At 36.6% G+C, this 22,843-nt stretch overlaps 1 protein-coding gene across 4 annotated transcripts in view; it reads left to right on the top strand.

Annotated features, from left to right (window-relative positions):
* RPS6KC1 (ribosomal protein S6 kinase C1) overlaps window positions 1-22,843 on the top strand; it is a 232,629-nt gene that overhangs the window by 91,173 nt on the left and 118,613 nt on the right. For all 4 annotated transcript variants that reach the window (XM_067029882.1, XM_067029876.1, XM_059073278.2 and 1 more), the window contains one exon: window positions 12,920-13,282. In XM_067029882.1, coding sequence (XP_066885983.1) covers window positions 12,920-13,282 — 363 coding nt within the window. The remainder of the gene's footprint in view (window positions 1-12,919; window positions 13,283-22,843) is intronic.

The following is a 22,843-nucleotide window of genomic DNA, read 5'->3' as shown; positions in this document are numbered from 1 at the left end:
AGATTTAAATTTTTTGTTCATTTCAGTGGTTTTGATTGCAACACACTATAAATCATAGCTACAGTGCCAAAATTAGATGGATATAGGAATTTGAGAGTATTTCACTAATTCTAAGATACTTTTTTCCCCTCATGTTTTAACATCACTGATATTGAGTACATAATACTGGGTTGATGATATCTTACATTTAATAGACAGCTTTTTTCTTTCTTAGTGGTGTATAAAATAATGATTTGTCCTACAATTAATAGCTTCTTAGATTTGATGAAATGTGGTATAATGAGTGTTCAGAATTTGTGTTGTCTAGTATAAGAATGCCTTGCTGAAGTTTATTTAGCAGCATCTGACTATCAATTAATTCCAAGACTGGCTTTAAAAGTTTAGTCATGGGGCTTCCCTGGTGGCGCAGTGGTTGAGAGTCCGCCTGCCGATGCAGGGGACACGGGTTCGTGCCCCAGTCCGGGAAGATCCCACATGCTGTGGAGCGGTTGAGCCCGTGAGCCATGGCCGCTGAGCCTGCGCGTCTGGAGCCTGTGCTCCGCAACGGGAGAGGCCACAACAGTGAGAGGCCCGCGTACCACAAAAAAAAAAAAAAAAAAGTTTAGTAATGTACCAGAGAGAATAAATCTAAGGCAGTTTTAGTGTTTTTGATATATTTTATAATAACATGAGTCTAAACCAAAGCAATTTTTGTACTTTTAATCACTTTAATTCAAGAATGCTTAATCCCGTGTTTTATTCCTCTATTAAGCCATCTTTGAATTTTTATGAAGATTTAAAATACATATTTTGGTCTTTGAATTTCCTTAGCTAGTTTTCTTCCAGAAAATATCTTGGAATTAAAAAAGAGAGAGACCGGGGGACAGGGTGGGGAGAGTCTTTAAAAATAGGTAATTATATTTGTTTGAGGTAGCTTAGGTTTGGTTTGTATAAAAGAAAAATCATAGACTAGATAATATTTCTTGATCTCTTTCATGAGTAAGAATTTATGGTAGAGGAGAATGGTGTATGACTGTAACATGGGAGGTAGCCATGATCTCATTGTAGTGATGTTTTTGTGGGGATGTGTACTGATGTCATACAGTGACAGACACATTGACATAGATCTATTGCAGTAATTCCCATCATGTTTTGGTAGGAACAACAAGTTCCCATCCATTGTGTGGGCTGATGCACTTAAAATTTATTTTTCTTTTGGTGGTACCACATTGAGAAGTGATTAGCTTTTCTTATTTTTCATGATGGCTCTCATTGACTTAAAAGCACAGTCCATTAACTTACACCTACTGTTCTGTGAAATGTATGGGGGACCTTAGGCCCAGGGGTCTCCCTTGGGTCCCCAGTATCTTTGACTCCATCCTGAATCAGCTAAGGTAATAGAAAAACATTGTTGATAGTAATTTTATTTTATAGTCCATCAGGTTTGTTGGGAAAAAAAACATCTATTCTCCATGACCTGTTTTGATCTGAGATCCTTGCTAGGCTTTGGAAAATCTAATCACTGCTTGAGATCCTAAGGTGACTCTGTTTCTAGAACTAGTTTCCTTGGAGGGTGACTTTTCTGGGATAACCTGATCTGGGTGTTGCCTCAGAGATACACTCCTACTCCTGAGAAAGAGGGAGAGGGCATTTTCTGCCTGTAAATGTGCTGATTTGGTGATGTCCAAGAGAGGACAAGTAGGAGAGTTGGAAAGATTTGTGGGAGAGTATTCAGTGAGGAGTACAGTTCTTGAAAATTACAGAATGTTTCTTTTCTCTCTTTGTTTTTTGATACAGAAATTGAATGGTATTTGATTTGGGGATGGTTATATTCTTTGATATCCTTGATAAGTCTTTATTACCTAGGTAGGAGTCAACCATGGTGACAGAAGGGTGTCCCACAAGCCTATTTGAGTATAAGGTAACCAGGGATGGGAGTGGTGCAGAGGTCTTTTGCCTTAGTTTAGGAGAGAAGGGGAGGAGCATTATTATTAGGATGACTTTCCTTGGGATGGTGTTGTAAAATGTGGAAGCTGTTCGGAATAAAAAGGTATTGATATTAAAGGAGATATAACCTAAGGTAGATTATAGCTCTAACTTTATAAGCTAGGGTGAACTTATAATTTATTGTCCCAACTGAGACACTTCTGAGAATTAAAGAAGATGCTACTGTACTTACTGTACGCCAAGACAGCAAGCATAAACCAACAAGCTGGGCAAACTGGGTGAATGGGCCACCTTACCTATGGCAGAGGTAGAGTATATTTGTTTCAGGGTTTATCTTTGACATTTCAAAAAGATAAGTTTTCCTTGGAAGCAGTTATCATTTAGGAATATGCTTTTATGAGGGAAATTGGGGGCAACATTTCTGTTAAAAACACAGAAAAAGACTTAATGGTACCTAAAAGTAATACTGAAATTTTATCCTTTCAGTGTATAGTTTAGTTTTCTAACTATATTACCATCTCTAAAACACACTGTGATCCTTGAAGAATGAAAAACATGGAGCTGGAAATGCTGTTAATGTTTATGTTTTTTATCCCCTCCCTTTAAAAGCCTCTATGCCTGGCTAATTAATCCTGCTGAAAGATACCTGTTGACAAATACAGCTCAGAGTGTCAGATAACTTGCAAATTCATTGTTATTTGAGAGGAAATATGACTTTTAAATATCATGAGATCATCTGGCATACTAGCCAAGTGGAAGATTTACTTTCATACCAAAAAGTCTGCAAACCACAGAGACAAACAAGGGAGAAGGCCTCTAGTAGGAAAAGAGCAGGGGAAAGCTGGCAGCCAGCCAAGCCCCACAGGTATGCAGTGAAATGGAAGGTTGTAGAGGGATTGTGGTGGCAAATGCTTGACATTTGAATTCAGAGCCAAAATGTGAGGAGGTGATTTACTCCGTAACAGCTCTTCTGAGTGTAGTATTTTAAATGGTGTTTTGAAGGTGGATTCATTTTTCATACTTGTGATTTAGTTTGCCAGTGGAATGGGCCAGAAGGGCAAATCTTAATATATAGTCTGCTGTGCCAGTGTCCTTCAGTTAGAGTTAAAGTGACAGAGAACATATGTAGAGGCTAAGTGATCATCATTTTTATTAGTACCATAAAATGCAATCAACAGGTCTTACTTAATTTAACTTGAAAGAAAGTTTTCTAAGGAAAACGTAAAGAATTGTGGGCTTCCCTGGTGGTGCAGTGGTTGAGAGTCCACCTGCCAATGCAGGGGACACGGGTTTGTGCCCCGGTCCGGGGGGGTCCCACATGCCGCAGAGCGTCTGGGCCCGTGAGCCATGGCTGCTGAGCCTGCGCGTCCGGAGCAAAAAAAAAAAAAAAAGAAAGAATTGGTTTAGTGGATTTAAAAAAAATTTCATTATTTTATAGTATAGTACGATAGAGGAAACCTCTTTAAGGTTTCATAAAACCAATAATTTGGTGATTAACTGCTAAATGTATTTTATCTAATATGAAATTGAAAATTATAAAATTATTCAGTAGGTTTTTAGATAAAATGTTAATGTTTTATGTTTTTAATATGAAATGCTGGTTGCTCTTTATCTCCTTTGTTCAGTGAAATTACACTATATTTTCTCAAAGATGAAAGAAGATTTAATTGATTATTAACATCTTATTTCCTTTTTAAAATTCCATCTTTTTGTTGAATTAAACTTAGCTATAAAGTTACTGTGACATTAGTGGAAACCTGGCCAAAATGGTGCATGGGAATTGAGCTTCTTGATATGTATCTCTCATCTGTTGGCCTGTTGGAAGGATGTAGGTTTCTTTACTGCCATGTTGGCCTTGGTATTGGAGCCTTTGATGTTGGTATAAGCTCATCTGGTAAACTGTGTCATTTCCTCTTCCTAGTACATTACTTGACTTCTTTTGCAGTTTTGGGAGGGACATTTTCCAGGTGTATGAGCAAATAAGAGAAAATAATTAGGTGATCATAACCACAAATACAAATGGAGAGATCTGCTTTTTATGTGTAGCATATCTTTAAGAATAAATATTCTTAAATGTCTCCTGGAGTAGTCAAATTTACCCTTTTTTTCCTTTTTGCCTGTAAGTTGTGGAGTAAGAGCTCTCTAAGTGCTCATTGTAACAGTTGTAGACACAAGAAAGGATCTGTTAAGCGGTCTTGAATTAACTATTTTTAGAGTAAATGAGATGTACATTTTGAGAATAGCATCTATTGCTAGTCTATGTAAGGGACCTCTTAAAATCACTTTCAGTTCAAGATTTGTGTATTTATTTGGTGGCAGGGTAATAATTCTTTCTATTATGTAGGTAAGCACAAAGATGACAAAATATAGAAAGCCTAATTAAAAGTAATTTAAACTTAAAGTAGAATTTAGTGCAAATGTCCGCTAGGTGGCACCATGAGAACTGTAAATCTTGTTACTGGGCTAATTCTAGGCCCTCCTGTATTACTTTTGAGTGTGCTTTTTCAGTTTGAAGTTCCTTTTTCTCTTAAGTGCTTATTTACTTAACTCTTATTCACTGTCCATTATTAGTTGAATTTCCTTTGGTGGAGAAGTTTAAAATAAATAGGAAAAAAAAAGAATAAGTTATTATTCTCAAGATAAGCACAAATGAGAATGTGTCATTGTGGTTATGTGTGCATGTAAAACAAATGACACAAATTATAAGTACTGACCCTTAACAACTCTAGGGCTATTGAGGATAACATTGGATATTAAGAGTTTAGCAGTCGGGTGGGGCAAATAAAAAATTCATGATATTAATATGTTGTGGGAATGGGTTTTAGAATAGAAGGAACATTGGGAATGATATAGGTAAATCTCTTATCTTACAATTAAAAATTGGAATTTCAGAGAAATTAAGCCATGTGCCTAAGGCAGTCACAGCACTCCAGATATTTAATAGCAATCACAGAACTCTATTTTGAAATGAGATTTAATTTTATGTAGGGGAAGGCAGTGAGAATACATATTTGGTATAGGAAGCTCAGTGTGAGTTACTTATGTGCTGGTAACAGGTTTGATTTGCAGAATAGATTATGGAGAGTAGCAGCAAAAAAAGTTCATTAGGTAGAAATGGAAGCGAACTCATAGATCTTTGTTGCTCATATAAGGTAACAGTAGGGTTACAACAGTAAGGTAACAATTAGGGTTGTAATTGATCTATTGTTTTATGAGTTTACTCTTTTTTTTAAGCAAATATGCAGTAGATATTCTGATGTTCTTTTTATAAAATTTCAATGGTGAAGCAAAGACACGTATGGAGGACGGACGTTATAAAAATGTGACACGTCAAAGGAATGGTTCTTTTTAGTAACAATAGCTATTATTGAATGATGAGTTGGTAATCAAGTACAGACTCTTTTTTTTTAGTTTCTGCTGTATAACAAAGTGAATCAGCTATACATATACATATATCCCCATATCTCCTCCCTCTTGCATCTCCCTCCCTCCCACCCTATCTCACTGCTCTAGGTAGTTACCAAGCACTGAGCTGATCTCCCTGTGCTATGCGGCTGCTTCCCACTAGCTATCTATTTTACATTTGGTAGTGTATATATGTCCGTGCCACTCTCTCACTTCATCCCAGCTTACCCTTCCCCCTCCCCGTGTCCTCAAGTCCATTCTCTACGTCTGCATCTTTATTCAAGTACAGGAATCTTGACTAACATCAACTCTTAGGTTTAGGTATTCACTTAAAATCATATTTATAAGGGCTCATTTCTTAATGGAGATTGATATGTATGTCTTCTACCTCAGGGTGACCTTTGTTCTGCTCGCTAGAAATCTTGCTTTGTGTGTGAAACTTGAGTCATTGCTACTAGGAAAAGTAGAAATTCCCTTTCATTGACTATGGCAATATTTGAACCTCAGGGCTCAGTGAAAGCTATCAGCTAATAATAATGAGGCCATGTATTTTATATATAGTTGGCCATGAGAGACCACCTGTTGTTCTAAAGGAAACTGATCTCTTTTTTGCAGATGGTCTTCAAATACAGATTTCTGATAGCTTATAGTATAAAGATTTATTCTATGGCAACTCAACCTTTTCCCCTGGAGCCTGTCTTTCAGAGACGGTGTCCTAGACAGATTACACTACACTGCCCTACTCTAAGCAGTTCAAAGCACAGAAGGTGAGGGTAGGTAGGTGAACTGTTGTAGCTGCTTTTTAACCAGTCGCCTGGGGCCCTCTAATAGCCCTGAGACTTGAATCTCTGTGATATGAACCTGGAGGCAGAATGCTTTCATAGAACCTTTGACTCCCCTCCACCCCCCACCCTTCCCAAAAAAGGCTTAGGTATTTGACTTGATGGTGTTGGTAAAGGATGCACCTTTTACTCTCATGATGGCCCAGAGGGCCCCTTTAAACATGGATTGACTTCAAGTTGGTTTAACTTTTGACAAATAGTCTCTGTATTGTCAGTTGTTGCCCTGCCTTATCCACAGTGTTCTTCCTACTCACCTTAACTGAGAACCTCTTTCTTGCTTGCAGCTCTCTTTATCTTACTTGTTAACTTTCTGGGTTTCAGGGAGCTAGTGTCCATTTCATGTGATATTTATATGTGTAGCATTGTAAAAAAACAGATTAAATGACAGGACTGTGATTTCAAGGAGTTGAGCAAGCACTGTATTAAGTAGATTTATTAAGGATATAAGATGAATAAACTAAGTACTGAGCATTTGCATACCTCTATCTATATTTTTATATTCATTGCTGAGGTGGTAGATGGGGGGTGTTCTTCTTGAGTTGGTTGGGGAATTCCCTTCATTGAGAAGAAGGGAAGGTAGAAATTGCTTCAATATGGAAGAGAAACATATCAGATAATACTAGATTAGTTGCAGTGTATGGTTGAGGAAATATGATAGGGTTAGGTTTTTCAGGTAAAATAAGCAAGGAAGAAGTGTCAGGGGTTAGTCTGCTTTATACAGATCTGTCTTTATAATCATGTCTGTCTTCTCTCTTAAGTTAGATGTTTCTTGGCACTGGCTGCTGGCCATGATTCACACAGGCCTATATTTTATAAATTATGTCTGTATAACATATCTTTATTTACAAACAATTTCCCAGTTTTAGCTCTTGCTACATCTTCTTTGATATTCTTCACATACAGAGCGTTAAGGACTTGTCATACACGTACAGCAAATATGATGAGTCACCTGCAGTCCCAGCATACAGAGAAAAGTACTGTTAATGTTTAGTGTACCTTCCTAGACTTTTTTTCTGTGTTTGTGGTTTTAAACTAGAATTATAGTATATATATACTGCTTTGCAGTTTGTTGTTTTTGATTAATAGAGCATGAATACTTCAGCATTAAATATTCTTCTATAACATAATATTTCTTTTTTTTTTTTTTTTTTTTTTTTGCGGCACACGGGCCTCTCACTGTTGTGGCCTCTCCCGTTGCGGAGCACAGGCTCAGTGGCCGTAGCTCACGGGCCCAGCCGCTCCATGGCATGTGGGATCTTCCCGGACTTGGGCACGAACCCGTGTCTCCTGCATTGGCAGGCGGACTCTCAACCACTGCACCACCAGGGAAGCCCTATAACATAATTTTTAATAACTGTGTAATATTTTATCATAAGGATGTGCCATAATCTCCTATCATTAGGAATTTGTTATTTCCAATTGCACTAATTTTTGTGATGGATATTCTTATGTATGGATCTTTTTTTCACATCTCTGTTTATTTCTGGTATAAATTGCTGAATTTCTGGGCCAAAGATACCAACATGTTTTGCATCTGGTATGCATTGCCAAATTGTCCTCCAAAAAGTTTAAACCAGAACGTCTTTTTGTTTCCTTTTGCTTCTCCTGTTTAGGCTAAAAAATTTCCTCTTCCTAACCTGCTAGTTTTTATGTTTGCTTATTTTGAAACATTCCTCCTTTATAGGTGGATGGCCCTAGAGTCTGTCATACAGAGTGAAGTAAGTCAGAAAGAGAAAAACAAATACTGTATGCTAACGCACATATATGGAATCTGAAAAAAAAAAAGTATGGTTCTGATGAACCTAGTGGCAGGGTAGGAATAAAGATGTAGACATAGAGAATAGACTTGAGGACACGGGGTGGGGAGGGGGAAGCTGGGGCGAAGTGAGAGTAGCAGTGACATATATACACTACCAAATGTAAAATAGATAGCTAGTGGGAAGCTGCTGCATAGCACAGGGAGATTAGCTTGGTGCTTTGTGACCACCTAGAGGGGTGGGATAGGGCGGGTGGGAGGGAGGCTCAAGAGGGAGGGGATATGGGGATACATGTATCCATATGGTTGATTCAGTTTGTTGTATAACAGAAACTAACACAGCATTGTGAAGCAATTATACTCCAATAAAGATCTATTAAAAAAACCCACTCATTTAGAATTAGGTAGAATGTGAAAAGGTAACAATTTATATAGAATGTTTATTTATTACTTTATTTTACTATCTGACTTTCTCCCTAGGTGTTTTGATGGTCTTACTTTTCTGATCTAATTTCATTTAATCATAATTTCCTTTGCTAATAAAATAAGGTTGGAAAAGTAAGAGGAAATATGACTATGTGATTAGATGTTTATGGTCAAAAGCCAAGAAACTGAATACACATAACTTTACCCTCTTACCCTTTGGTATTATTGTTCTTGTTAGAAAGGAAAATCAGGCAAAGCATGAAACAGTACAATGTGATAGATGATGTGGAGGTTACAGTGACAAGACATCAGAGAGCAGACAAAAGATCTATGACATTTCCTTTGTTTTGTGATTAGCTGTATAAACAACACTTTTTTTCTTTGTCTGTTTATTAATTTCAATGGAACAGGTTATATAATGATAACTATTTAAGGAAATAAATTTGTATGGAATATATAAAATATTTAAAAATTATTTTAAAAAATCTCTTGTAAAGTTTATATATTGCTAAATAATTTTGTAGATTGCTATAGAGATTTTGATTTTAAGTGCTATCTATACAGTTGAAATGTCAGAGAATTGAAAAGATTTCCACTAGGTCCAGTGAATTTCATCTGATATTGTGGATTTAATGAAATCTGTTGCTTTTAGGGAACAAAATTAGTACTTTATGAGCATTCTAAGGATTTAAAAAAAACCCCAAATCCCTGAAAACAGGATATATGGACAGAGTGCCAAAGTAGTGTCTAAAGCTGATTTGAAATTTGAGCTTAGCTGCCAGTAAATGTTTTTACCCTAACTTACTTTATTCCATATGAAGTAAGCAATTTGAGTCTGTAATAGGGGTTGACAAACTGTGGCCCATGGGCCAAGTCTGGCCTGCCACCTGTTTTTATATGATATACAAGCTAAAAATGGTTTTTATATTTTTAAATGGTTGACAGAATTCAAAAGAATATTATTTTGTGGCATGTGAAAATTATATGGAATTCAAATTTCAACATCCATATAAGAAGTTTTATTGGAACACAGGCACACTTTTCACATAGGCATTGTCTGTGGCTGCTTTTATGCTACAACAGCAGTGTTGATTAGTTGTGACTGAGGTCATATGGCCCACAAAGCCTAAAATAGTCACCCTGTGGCCCTCAGAAAGAAAGTTTGCTGATCCCTGATCTAGAATTGTACACTCAAATCCACCTTTAATTTTGACTTAGTATATGATCCTGGGGAGATCATTTTTTTCTTAATATATTTTCCTTTATGAGAAACTTGGCAGTCAGTATTCAATGGAGGTGCAGATCTCATAGTTGTTCCCAGACCTAAGTTTTGCCTAACCTTACTGCCAGTCTTATTTAATGATATAAATCAGTGGCTCTCAAAGTATGGTCTTCAGACCCCTGGATATTCCTGAGATGTTTTTCAGGGGATGCCCAAGGCAGAAACTATTTTCCATAATAATCTAGGAGATTATTTGCTGTTTCCACTCTGCTGACATTTGATGATCCAAAAGCAATGGTGGATAAAACTGATGTACTTGAGCATGAATCAAGACAGTGATATGAGACGGTAACAGTAATTGTTGCACATACTTGCAGTAATACCAATGGTAGTTTCACCTAGGAATAAAGCCTTGATAAAGCAGTAAAAACTGTTAATTTTATTAAATCTCAACCCTTGGGTACATGTCTTCTTGTTATTCTGTGTGATGACATGGAAGTATACATAAAACACTTTGTGTACTGAACTACCATGGTTGCCTTAAGAAAAAGCACTTGTGCAATTGTTTGAGCCATAAACTAGCTACTTTTTCCTTGGCACCCCATTTTTGTTTGAAAGAATGATTGACATACAAACTATCATTATTCAGACTTGGGTATTTAGCAAATTTTTTTGGAAAATTAATGAAGTGAGCTGACACTTCAAGGAAAACAGCTAACAGTATTTGTTGCCAAATACTGATAAAATTCTAGTGTTCAGTCCCAAATTAGAATTTTGGAGAACCTGTGTCAGCCACTTTGAGCCTGACAGTTTCCAATACTTAAAGAATTTTCTGATGATGTTGGTGGCGGTAAGTAGCAAATATGATTTTCTTGGAGATATTGTAATAATGAAATTTGTCACCATTTGGAGGATCTGTGTAACTCAGGGAACTAATATTTTCAAAATGACCAGGGTGTGATGTTACAAACTCATGCATGATAAAAGATCCATTCAGTGTGTAAGACAGACCCATGGATCTGAATGTAACAGAAACAGAAATTACATTGATAGAAATTTATATTCCACATGTAAACTAACCTTTAAGAAACTACTATTTGTTTTCTGGTAGTATCAAAAAAACAGTAGCCACAATTATATGAAAAAGCTATTAAAATATTCACCCCATTTTCAGTTACTTATCCATGTGACATTTTCTTCAAATTTTCCAACCAGAAAAACATCTGACAACAGACTGAGTGCAGAATTAGTCATGAGACTCCAGCCATCTTCTGTTAACAAGATTTGCAAATATGTAACACAGTGGCACTTCTTATAGTTATTTTTATAAAAATTATGTTGAGGGCTTCCCTGGTGGCACAGTGGTTGAGAGTCCGCCTGCCGATGCAGGGGACATGGGTTCGTGCCCTGGTCCGGGAGGATCCCACATGCCCCAGAGTGGCTGGGCCGATGGGCCATGGCTGCTGGGCTTGGTGCAACTAGAGAAAGGCAGTGTGCAGCAACGAAGACCCAACACAGCCAAAAAATAAATTAAAACAAACAAACTTGAAATGATAAAAAGGTCCTGTAACAGGAGAATGAATGAAAAAAAAAAAGGAAAAAACAGTATGTTAACATGTAATGGGCTTTAGTGTTTTAAAAAAATTCAGTCTGTTTTTAAAATATCAAGATTGGTAAATATTTACAGATACAATCCATATAAACAAAAGCTCTTTGAGGTCCTTAATCATTTTTAAGAATGTAAAGGGAGGTCCTAAGACCAGAAAGTTTAATAACTGTTGTATTTCAAATTCACTTACCATGAAGTCAGTTATATGAAATGGAAGAAGTAATTTTCATTGCTTAAATGTTTCAGTAGCACCCATTATTCATTTTATGTCAGAAAACTAAGATGCAAATACAGACCAAAGATTCCTCCAAAAGCTTGTGGAAGAGGCTGAAACGTAAATTTCAAAATACTTTGGTTAAAAAAACCTGTGAGTGGCATACATTTTGCAGATATGGATGGTTATTTAAAAGCACACCTCTGGGCTTCCCTGGTGGCACAGTGGTTGAGAATCTGCCTGCCAATGCAGAGGACAGGGATTCGAGCCCTGGTCTGGGAAATTCCCACATGCCGCGGAGCAACTAGACCCCGTGAGCCACAACTACTGAGCCTGCGCGTCTGGAGCCTGTGCTCCGCAACAAGAGAGGCCGCGATAGTGAGGGGTCCGCGCACTGAGATGAAGAGTGGCCCCCGCTTGCCGCAACTAGAGAAAGCCCTTGCACAGAAACGAAGACCCAACACAGCCCAAAATAAGTAAATAAAAAATAAAAATAAAGGAATTCCCTTAAAAAAAAAAGTACACGTCTGAGGATACACTATATTATCGTAAAATAATTATTATGTAATTGCTATAATAGTTATAATTTAATGATAGCCTGTTATATCCATTAACTCTTTTTCTCATTTAAAGCCCTGTATGATAAGTTATATTATTAAGTAACTTGCTGTTGGTCACACAGTAAGTTTTAAAGAGCCGGGATTCAGGCACTTCTTTTTTGTCTTACTCTAAAGCTCTTACTCTTCCTTTTACCATAATGCTGTTGTTCACAGCAGCTGTGTATACAAGCATCAGCCTTCTATAAATAGTTTACGAGATCTTGTGGTAAGGGCTGTTTTTGACAACAAGGCTAGATAAAGACTTGTCTCAGGTTTAGTTTGATGATTAAGGCAAGGAGACTGTCTTCTAGAGCTGTAGGGAGACAGCGCAAAAATGAATGAACTAAGAAAGAAAAACAAATATCGTATAGTAACACATATATTTGGAATCTAAAACAAAAAATGGTTCTGATGAACCTAGGGGCAGGACAGGAATAGAGACATGGATGTAGAGAATGGACTTGAGGACACGGGGAGGGGGAAGGGTAAGATGGGACGAAGTGAGAGAGTTGCATTGACTATACTACCAAATGTAAAATAGAGAGCTAGTGGGAAGCAGCTGCATAGCACAGGGAGATCAGCTCAGTGCTTTGTGACCACCTAGAGGGGTGGGATAGGGAAGGTGGGAGGAAGATGCAAGAGGGAGGGGATATGGGGATATATGTATATGTATAGCTGATTCACTTTGTTGTACAGCAGAAACTAACACAACATTGTAGAGCAATTATATTCCAATAAAGATATTAAAAAAAATGAATGAACTAAGCTGAAACAAATTGCTAGACACTGACTTCCGTCAGTAAATTACACCCTTCCGGATTGACATGGGTAGTATGAAAAAATGAATAGTCAGTATGATTTGTATTCTTTTGGCTGATTCTCAGTTTAATATCTGTTTACTATTGTGATCATATTTCTAGGCTTCTCCAGTGACAGTGATCTACTATCTCTTACTGTTGATGTGGATTCTCTTGCTGAGTTGGATGATGGAATGGCTTCCAATCAAAATTCTCCCATTAGAACTTTTGGTCTCAGTCTTTCTTCGGATTCTTCAGCACTAGGGGCTGTTGCTTCTGACAGTGAACAGAGTAAAACAGAAGAAGAACGGGAAAGTCGTGGCCTCTTTCCTGGCAGCTTAAAATCCAAGCTTGGCAAGAGAGATTATTTGGAGAAAGCAGGAGAATTAATAAAGCTGGCTTTAAAAAAGGAAGAAGAAGATGACTATGAAGCTGCTTCTGATTTTTATAGGAAGGGAGTTGATTTACTCCTAGAAGGTGTTCAAGGTACAATTTTATCTGTATTAATGTATTTTGGCATGTTCTTATGTTGGTATCTGGGGAAGAAAAAGTATGTGATGTATAACTGTTGCTTGTGTATAATCCTATGTAAAAACAAGACTGAAAAGGAGAAATTACTGTAGATTATATGACTTAAATATGGACATATACTTTTAGTTACATCAAATGGAGGACAGTATCAGAGATACTTAACTTCTGCTTTGATCAATTAATCAACAAAAACAATTAAAAAAAAAAAGAAGGCCCTAAGTCTTTTGTATGAATAATAATGTTTTTTTCTGGCATGTTCACCAGCCTTCACCTGTCTCAGGAGTATTCAGAGATTCTTTAGTACATCTACTCTCGGCCCGAAGAGACAAGATGAAATGAGCTTTTAAACTGAGAGTATAAAGGGTTCTTGGATTTGCCTACTATTCTGTTTTTGTTAGTTGTGATAAATTCTCAGCTAATTAATGTGGGTGATATGGGACATGTAGAGCTGAATGTTGCTGAATGTCTCTAAGTAGAACTTAGCGTTTTATTTACTTAGTTTTTATGTTTTAATTTTTTTCATTTGCCTTTTCTTTATGGAAGCAGATTGAAGCATACTTCAGTTCGTTACCTGACTTTCTGGACACAATAATCAAAGGTTGATAGGACCTTCTTCCAGTGGTTTTCTGTCCAGAAAATCATCATCATCATTGTTGATTTGTGGTCTTTGACTTGTTAGTACCATTTAGATTACCACAGTCTCCTGGATTACTAATGCTTTTTTACTACAGTACTCCCACCCTCACTATGCCTGGTGTCCTATAGTCTAGAAGACTTCTGTTTACTCTTCCTAGAGGATAAATTTCCATCTTCTAATGTAGTATAAAGTTGACTACTTGGCTGTATAGAGTGGAAGAGGCAGTGTGTGTAGTAGTGTCCTAATTACTTCTTAACCAGGACTGTGATGAATTCTCTTGTTTTTAGCCTTCACACTCAACTTCCACAGCTACCAAAAACCACTAGTTCCTGAAATTTTGAACAGATTTAAAGTGCTGTGTAAGTCAAGCAGCTTCCTTGAGTTGCCCAAGTCAATAACCACTCGTCCATCTACTTTTTAGCTTCTAAAATTTTGTTGTTGCTATTTTCTCTGTGTCTCTGTTCTTACAGGATTTTGCCTTAAAAATAATTCTTTTTTTTACTGCCACATTAATGGAATTTCAGGAGGGAGCATCTCTTATGGTTTGATTGATATATTATTTTGATATAAATTTTTGTTTTTCAAATAGTTTCATAGTCTTTTGCATTTTTTTTTTTTGTCTGCTAGTAGAGCATTTTGGTCTTAATGATCTACTGACTTTTCTTCTTTGTCTTAAATTTCATTTGGGGTTGGGAGTTTAAAATGGGGATGAGTTCCAAACAGTTGGCTCTGATATTTTGCCCTTTTCTTTCTATATAATTTTGTGCTAAAACACAAAATTGATATATATTGATATAAATCACATCAGTGTGATACTTTTCTGTCTAAAAGTTACTTGCATTTAACCTTAGAACACTTCATAATGTTACCACTTGATGGCACCAGAAAAATAAAAATCTTTGCTTCAAAATGAGAATTAGGGATGCATGTCAGCAAATAACGAAAAAAGTACATAATTTAGTTAGTTACTTTGTGATTATGGTGGTGAATTATTTCTCCACTGGAACTTGATACCAAACCTACTAAACCTCTAGCTTAAGGAGTGTTACTATTTAAACATATTTGTCCTATTTAACTTACGATTGTCTCTCTGAAATCACAATCTCCAGTTCTGCCTGGATTAGTTTTTGTGGTTAATATGCCATCAAATCTAAAAAGTTATAATCAACTAATTGCTTGTAACCTTCTATTGTTTATTCATAATGTGATCAATATTATTCATACAAACTGTGGGAACCACAATCACAGAATTCTCATTTTTAACCAAAATATAAAATAACTTCTGTTTGAGGCCCATGGGTATGCATTTAACTACTTGTTAAATGTAATGTCAGGGCAGTGCTTCTAGTCTGTGGGTTCTGTTTAAAAGTATACCAGTCACCAGATATGGACATTATTTTTAAAAAATGTTTTCTCCAGTTCTACTGAGATATAATTGACATATGACATTGTATTAAAGGTGTACAACATAATGATTTGATATATCTATATATTGTGAAGTGATTACTGCAGTAAGTTTAGTTAACATATATTACCTCACATAGTTGTAAATTTTTTTTCCTGGTGATGAGAACTTTTAAGATCTATTCCGTTAGCAACTTTCAGACATACAATACAGTTGTTAGCTATAGTCACAATGTTGTATGTCACATCCCCTGGATTTATTAATCTTATAAATGGAAGTTTGTATTTTTTGATCACCTTCACCCCTTGCCTCTGGCAACCACCAGTCTGTTCTCTGTTTCTATGAGTTTGGTTCTTCTTAGATTCCACATATAAGTGAGATCATATGGTATTTGTCCTTCTCTGACTCACTTCACTTAGCATAGTACCTGAAAAATTTCTTTGTTTTTTTATGGTTGAATAATATTCCATTGTATATATATATACACCACATTTTCTTTATCTATTAATCTGTTGATGGACACTTAGGTTGATTCATGTCTTGGCTATTGTAAATAATGCTGCAATGAACATGGAGGTGCAAATGTATCTTTGAGGTAGTGATTTTGTTTCCTTCAGATGTATACCTGGAAGTGGAATTGCTCAATCATGTGGTAGTTCTATTTTTAATTTTTTGAGGAACCTCCATATTGTTTTCCATAGTGGCTGCACCAATCTCCCTTACCACCAACAGTGCACAAGAGTTCACTTTTCTCCATATCCTTGTTAACATTTATTTGTTGTCCTTTTGATGGTGACCATTCTGACAGGTGTGAGGTGATATCTCATTGTGGTTTTGATGTGGGTTTCCCTTATGATGAGTGATGTTAAGTACCTTTTCATATACCTTTTAAGCGTTTGTATGTCTTCTTTGGGAAAATGTCTGTTCACTTCCTCTGACCTTTTTTTTTTTTTTTTTTTGTGGTACGCGGGCCTCTCACTGTTGTGGCCTCTCCTGTTGTGGAGCACAGGCTCTGGACACACAGGCTCAGCGGCCATGGCTCACGGGCCCAGCCGCTCCACAGCATGTGGGAATCTTCCCAGACCGGGGCACGAACCCGTGTCCCCTGAATCAGCAGGCGGATTCTCAACCACTGCGCCACCAGGGAAGCCCTCCTCTGACCATTTTTTAATCTGATTAATTTTTTTTCCTCTATTGAGTTGTGAGAATTTTGTGTGTATTTTGGATATTAACTTCTTATCAGATACATAATTTGCAAATATTTCTCCCATTTGGTAGATTGCCTTTTCATTTTGTTGATGGTTTTCTTTGCTGTGCAGAAGAAGCTTTTTAGTTTGATATAGTCCCACTTTTTTATTTTTGCTTTTGTTGTCTTTGCTTTTGGTTTCAAATCCAAAAAATTATTGCCAAGACTGATGTCAAGGAGCTTACCCTCTATGTTTTCTTCTAGGAGTTCTATGGTCTCAAGTTTTCATTCAGGTCTGTAATCCATTTTGAGTTTATTTTTGTGTATGGTGTAAGATAGGAGTCCAGTTTTACTCCTTTGCAAGTGGATGCCCAGTTTTCCCAGCACCATTTATTGTGCCTATCCTTTCCCTATTGAATATTATTGGCTCCTTTGTAAAAAAATTAGTTAACTGTACATGCATGGGTTTATTTCTGGGCTGTCTATTCTGTTCCATTGATATTTGTGTCTTTTTAATACCAATACCATATTGTTTTTTTTTAACATCTTCATTGGAGTATAATTGCTTTATGATGGTGTGTTAGTTTCTGCTTTATAACAGAGTGAATCAGGTATACATATACATGTATCCCCATATCTCCTCCCTCTTGTGTCTCCCTCCCACCCTCCTTATCCCACCCCTCTAGGTGGTCACAAAGCACTGAGCTGATCTCCCTGTGCTATGTGGCTGCTTCCCACTAGCTATCTGTTTTACATTTGGTAATATATATTAGTCCATGCCACTCTCTTACTTCGTCCCAGCTTACCCTTACCCCTCCCTGTGTCCTCAAGTCCATTCTCTACATCTGCGTCATTATTCCTGTCCTGCCTCTAGGTTCTTCAAAACCATTTTTTTTAGATTCATATATATGTGTTAGCATACAGTATTTGTTTTTCTCTTTCTGACTTCACTCTGTATGACAGAGTCTAGGTCCATCCACCTCACTACAAATAACTCAGTTTCATTTCTTTTTATGACTGAGTAATATTCCATTGTATATGTGTGCCACATCTTCTTTATCCATTCATCTGTTGATGGACACTTAGGTTGCTTCCATGTCCTTGCTGTTGTAAATAGAGCTTCAATGAACATTGTGGTACATGGCTCTTTTTTGGATTATGGTTTTCTCAGGGTATATGCCCAGTAGTGGGATTGCTGGGTCATATGGTATTTCTATTTTTAGTTTTTTAAGGAACCTCCATACTGTTCTCTGTAGTGGCTGTATCAATTTACATTCCCACCAACAGTGCAAGAGGGTTCCCTTTTCTCCACACCCTCTCCAGCATTTACTGTTTGTAGATTTTTTGATGATGGCCATTTGACTAGTGTGAGGTGATACCTCATTGTAGGTGTTTTTTTTTTTTTTTTTTTTTTTTGCTGTACGTGGGGCTCTCACTGTTGTGGCCTCTCCTGTTGCGGAGCACAGGCTCCGGACGCGCGGGCTCAGCGGCCATGGCTCACAGGCCCAGCCGCTCTGCGGCACGTGGGATCCTCCCGGACCGGGGCACAAACCCGTGTCCCCTGCATCGGCAGGCGGACTCTCAACCACTGTGCCACCAGGGAAGCCCCTCATTGTAGTTTTGATTTGCATTTTTCTAATGATTAGTGATGTTGAGCATCCTTTCGTGTGTTTGTTGGCAGTTTGTACATCTTCTTTGGAGAAATGTCTATTTAGGTCCTCTGCCCATTTTTGGATTGGGTTGTTTGTTTTTTTTTTGATATTGAGTTGCATGAGCTGCTTGTAAATTTTGGAGATTAATCTTTTGTCAGTTGCTTCATTTGCAAATATTTTCTCCCATTCTGAGGGTTGTCTTTTGGTCTTGTTTATGGTTTCCTTTGCTGTGCAAAAGCTTTTAAGTTTCATTAGGTCCCATTTGTTTTTTTGTTTGTTTGTTTTTATTTCCATTTCTCTAGGAGGTGGGTCAAAAAGGATCTTGCTGTGATGTGTGTCACAGAGTGTTCTGCCTATGTTTTCCTCTAAGAGTTTGATAGTGTCTGGCCTTATATTTAGGTCTTTAATCCATTTTGAGTTTCTTTTTGTGTATGGTGTTAGGGAGTGTTCTAATTTCATACTTTTACATGTAGCTGTCCAGTTTTCCCAGCACCACTTATTGAAGAGGCTGTCTTTTCTCCATTGTATATTCTTGCCTCCTTTATCAAAGATAAGGTGACCATATGTGTGTGGGTTTATCTCTGGGCTTTCTCTCCTGTTCCATTGATCTCTATTTCTGTTTTTGTGCCAGTACCATACTGTCTTGATTACTGTAGATTTGTAGTATAGTTTGAAGTCCAGGAGCCTGATTCCTCCTGCTCTGTTTTTCTTTCTCAAGATTGCTTTGGCTTACCATACTGTTTTGATTACTATAGCTTTGTAATATAGTTTGAAATTAAGATTAATCAAGATTGCTTTGCCTACTCAGGGTCTTTTGAGGTTCCATACAAATTTTAGAATTGTTTTTTCTACTTCTGTGAAAAATGCCATTGGAATTTTGATAGGGATCGCTTTCAATCAGTGGATCACTTTGAGTAGTATGGATATTTTAACAATATTAATTCTCCTAGTCCATGAGCATCTTTTGTTTTTCTCTTCAGTTTCTTTCATCAGTTATTTGTAGGTTTTAGTGTACTGATCTTTCACCTTCCTGGTTGAATTTATTCCTAGGTATTTTATTCTTTTTTATACATTTATAAGTGGGATTGTTTTCTTAATTTCTCTTTCTAATAATTTGTTGTTAGTGTGTAGAAACACTGATTTTTGTATATTGATTTTGTATTCTGTACTTTTACTGAATTCGTTTATTAGTTTAACAGTTTTGGGGGGAGTCTTTGGGATTTTCTATATCTAATATCATGTCATCTGCAAAAAGAGAGAGTTTTACTTCTTCCTTCTGATTTGGATGCTTTTTTTTTCCTTCCCTTTTTCTTGAATAATTGCTCTGGCTAGGACCTCCAGTACTATGTTGAATAAAGTGCAGAAGTGAGCATCCTTGTCTTGTTCCTGATCTTAGAGGAGAATGTTTCAGCTTATCACTGTTGAGTGATGTTGAGTATAATGGACTTTATTCTTTAATTTGTGGGGAAATTGGGGGCTCCAGCTTTTGAGCTAACTTGACGTTTAGGAGCAGAAGGGATGTTTCCTTGGAGAAACTGTTATTGAGACATCACTCTAACCAGTTATACCTATGAGTCATTTTGATTTAACTCTTGCTGTGAGAATTGTTGCCTGTGACTTAGATTGGATTGGCATGCTTTCTAATAAAGTAACTATTTCTGGATATCTGATAATCCAGAGAAATAATCTTTCAGAGCTAAGTAGAAGTGCTTTGTACAGGGGTTCTTAAGAGTTTGCAAATTTTGTTATTCTGCATACTAACTATTCATCCTAACTAAACTATTCATTGAAAGGAATTTATCTAGGTTGTTTGGAGATCTGATAAAGATGGCTTGATGTTTTTCTTACTTAATTCGTGTTTGCACAGCTGAGGTTAGATGCAAAACACAGTAGCAGCAGTTCTATTTGCCCATCCAGCAGAGAAGAAGCATACCCTGATAGTGGTAACTTTGAATTCTCCTTTTGAATCTGACACTTATTTCCTCAGTCTAGAAATGGCTCTTGAAATTAAGGTGCCCTCTACTCTTCGAAGTCCAGAAGAGATTTTTATGGTTTTAAGTGGGAAAATCCAAAAGTCAAGATTGAAGGAATCAACTTGAATCTTTGAAGAGAATGTTTCAGTACATAACCTTTCATTTCTGTCTTATTTATGTATTTCTGCAAGTGGCTGATACGATTAATCTGTATTCTTAGTGTGGGCTTATTGGAATAATTGTGATAATGTAGAGTGGCAAATGGATGACATAAAGGTATTAACGAAATATTTAAATAACAATAATTTATTATTTAATACATGCTTGTCAGTGTACAAGGGGTTTTTCTTAACGTTATTTTTAATCCTCAGAGCAAACCTATAAGCTGAGCTATGGCTGGTCTTGCTGGGTTTTGTCTAAGGACACCAAAACTTAGAGGGTGCAGACATTTTATATAATGATTCTAAAAGCTTGGCACCTAGTTAGCAAGAATAATTATTTAAAACAGGGAGCTACCAGATGGCGAGCATTGTTAGTAACACCCATCTGTGGGCTACATTATGAATTACAGAGTTGATCTGAGAGCTGGTTTTGTTCAGTTTGTTCTAGGTGCCAACATTGCTGGTTTATTGTGTTTTGTAAGGTGGATACTGGAATCCCCATTTTACAGGTGGAGAAAACTAAGGCTTATATAAAGTAAGCAATTTGCTCAGCAGCACAAACCAGTAAAAGTTTCAGCCAGGCTTTAAATCTAGGTCTGAGTTCAAATTTTGCCTTCTTTCCACTCTGCCATGCTACTTCTCACACATAATTAGATTAGCTTTTTAAAATGGAAACACAAGTCTTCTCCAGTTTCAAATATTTTTAAACTTTGCATATTTATTTTTTCCTTCTATCCATTTATTTCTTTGCTCAGTCAACCATCTATCATTCAGTTGGCCATTCAACAAGCTTTTACTACTTGTATGTACCAGGTACTGTGATAGTGAATATACAGTGGTTTTTTATAAAAATATAAAATTGAACAATGAGACCTCCTCTCTGCCCATCCCTTCTTCTCCCTTCCCTACCCCTCTCTATCCCTCTCCTGTTTCTGTTTAAGTCTCCTGCATACATTATGAATATCACAATGAAAAGAGTTTCTGGATGTTGTTGGTATCTAATTCTTTTGTCAAACTTGTTGATATTTTTGACCTATGAGCCTACTTATGATGTTGCTACTTAGCTGAGAGATGCAAACCGTCTTCTGCAATTTTCATCCTGGTAAATGGTATAATAAGCAGTACCAAATCATTGTTTATCGTTTACCCCATATCTGGGTCTATGTGTGCTAGGCTCTCAGGGATGTTCAGAAATATTTCAAAAGCTGACCTAGTGTGCTGTGGTACTATTGGTCTCTTATTGGGTCTTGACTATTTTTCTTTCCCACAGTGAGGAATAGAATTCCTGGAGAAACCATAAACCTACATACACTTCTAGGTTTCCTTTGAGTCACTTTGATTAGCTCAGAATTGTAGGGTTGGTTCTAGAACATGTCCAGGCTCTATGAATGTGGCTAGTCTCTGTGCAGTCATAATGACATATACTCAAGTGCTTTAAAAAACAGTTTTGACCATTGATTTATTCCTTTGAATGAGAGTTACTCAAGTATCAGGAAGCTCAAAGGATAAACTTGTTTGCTTTAGAATGGATGGATATAGGAGAAAGGTAGTAAGTCTACGTTTGATGAAGAGAAGCAAGTCACATAATTTCTTATTGCTAAATTTCAGAAATGAAAACATGTAACTTTAAGAATAAAATTTATTTGACTTGTTTATGGTGTTAACTCTGAAGACATTATGAAAATATTGTGTAGCCCACTTTTTCTTTAAGGGCTTGCCCAGTTCAGTACAAAGTATGATATAGTATAAGGCTAACAGACCCAAAGCTGTATTTTTAATAAGCAATGGTGGTGTGATCATCCAGCCTTCTAATGCATTGACTCCTAGCTTTTTTGATTTATGTTTATGATCCCCTTTGAGAATTTTGTTCTTCTTTTTCAATGTTGTTTCTACTATTGGGATCTCCTTACAACTCTATATAAATTTGAAAATCACCTTAAAAAATTTGCGGTATAATTGACATACTTATTTTTAAAATTTATTTAAATTTTTTTTGGAAATCAGCTTTTCTATTTCTGCAAAAAAGGCTGTTGGAATTTTAGTAGGCATTGAATTAAATCTGTAAATACATTTGGGGAGTATTACCATCTTAACAATATTAAGTCTTTCAATCTATGAACACAGATGTCTTATTTTTTACATCTTCTTTAATCTCTTTCATCAGTGTTTTGTGGTTTTCAGTGTATGAATCTTTCACCTCCTTGGTTAAATCTGTTCCTAGGTATTTATTCTTTTGAATGCTATCGTAAATGGAACTGTTTCATTAATTTTCTTTGCAGATTGTTTATTTCTGGTGAATTAAAACACAGTTGATTTTTGTGAGTATATCTTGTATCTGGCAACTTGCCCAATTCATTTATTAGCTCTAGGTTTTTGTGGATTCCTTGGGATTTCTATATATAGGATTATTTTATCTGAATAGATGTAGTTTATTTATTCTTTTTCAATTTGGGTGCCTTTTATTACTTTTTCTTGCCTAATGCTCTGGCTAGAACTTCCAGT

This window comes from Kogia breviceps, chromosome 1, assembly GCF_026419965.1.
Source record: "Kogia breviceps isolate mKogBre1 chromosome 1, mKogBre1 haplotype 1, whole genome shotgun sequence".
Classification (NCBI taxonomy): domain Eukaryota; kingdom Metazoa; phylum Chordata; class Mammalia; order Artiodactyla; family Physeteridae; genus Kogia; species Kogia breviceps.
Note: the sequence above shows the minus strand (reverse complement) of the source record. Positions and strands in the feature narration are given on the sequence as shown.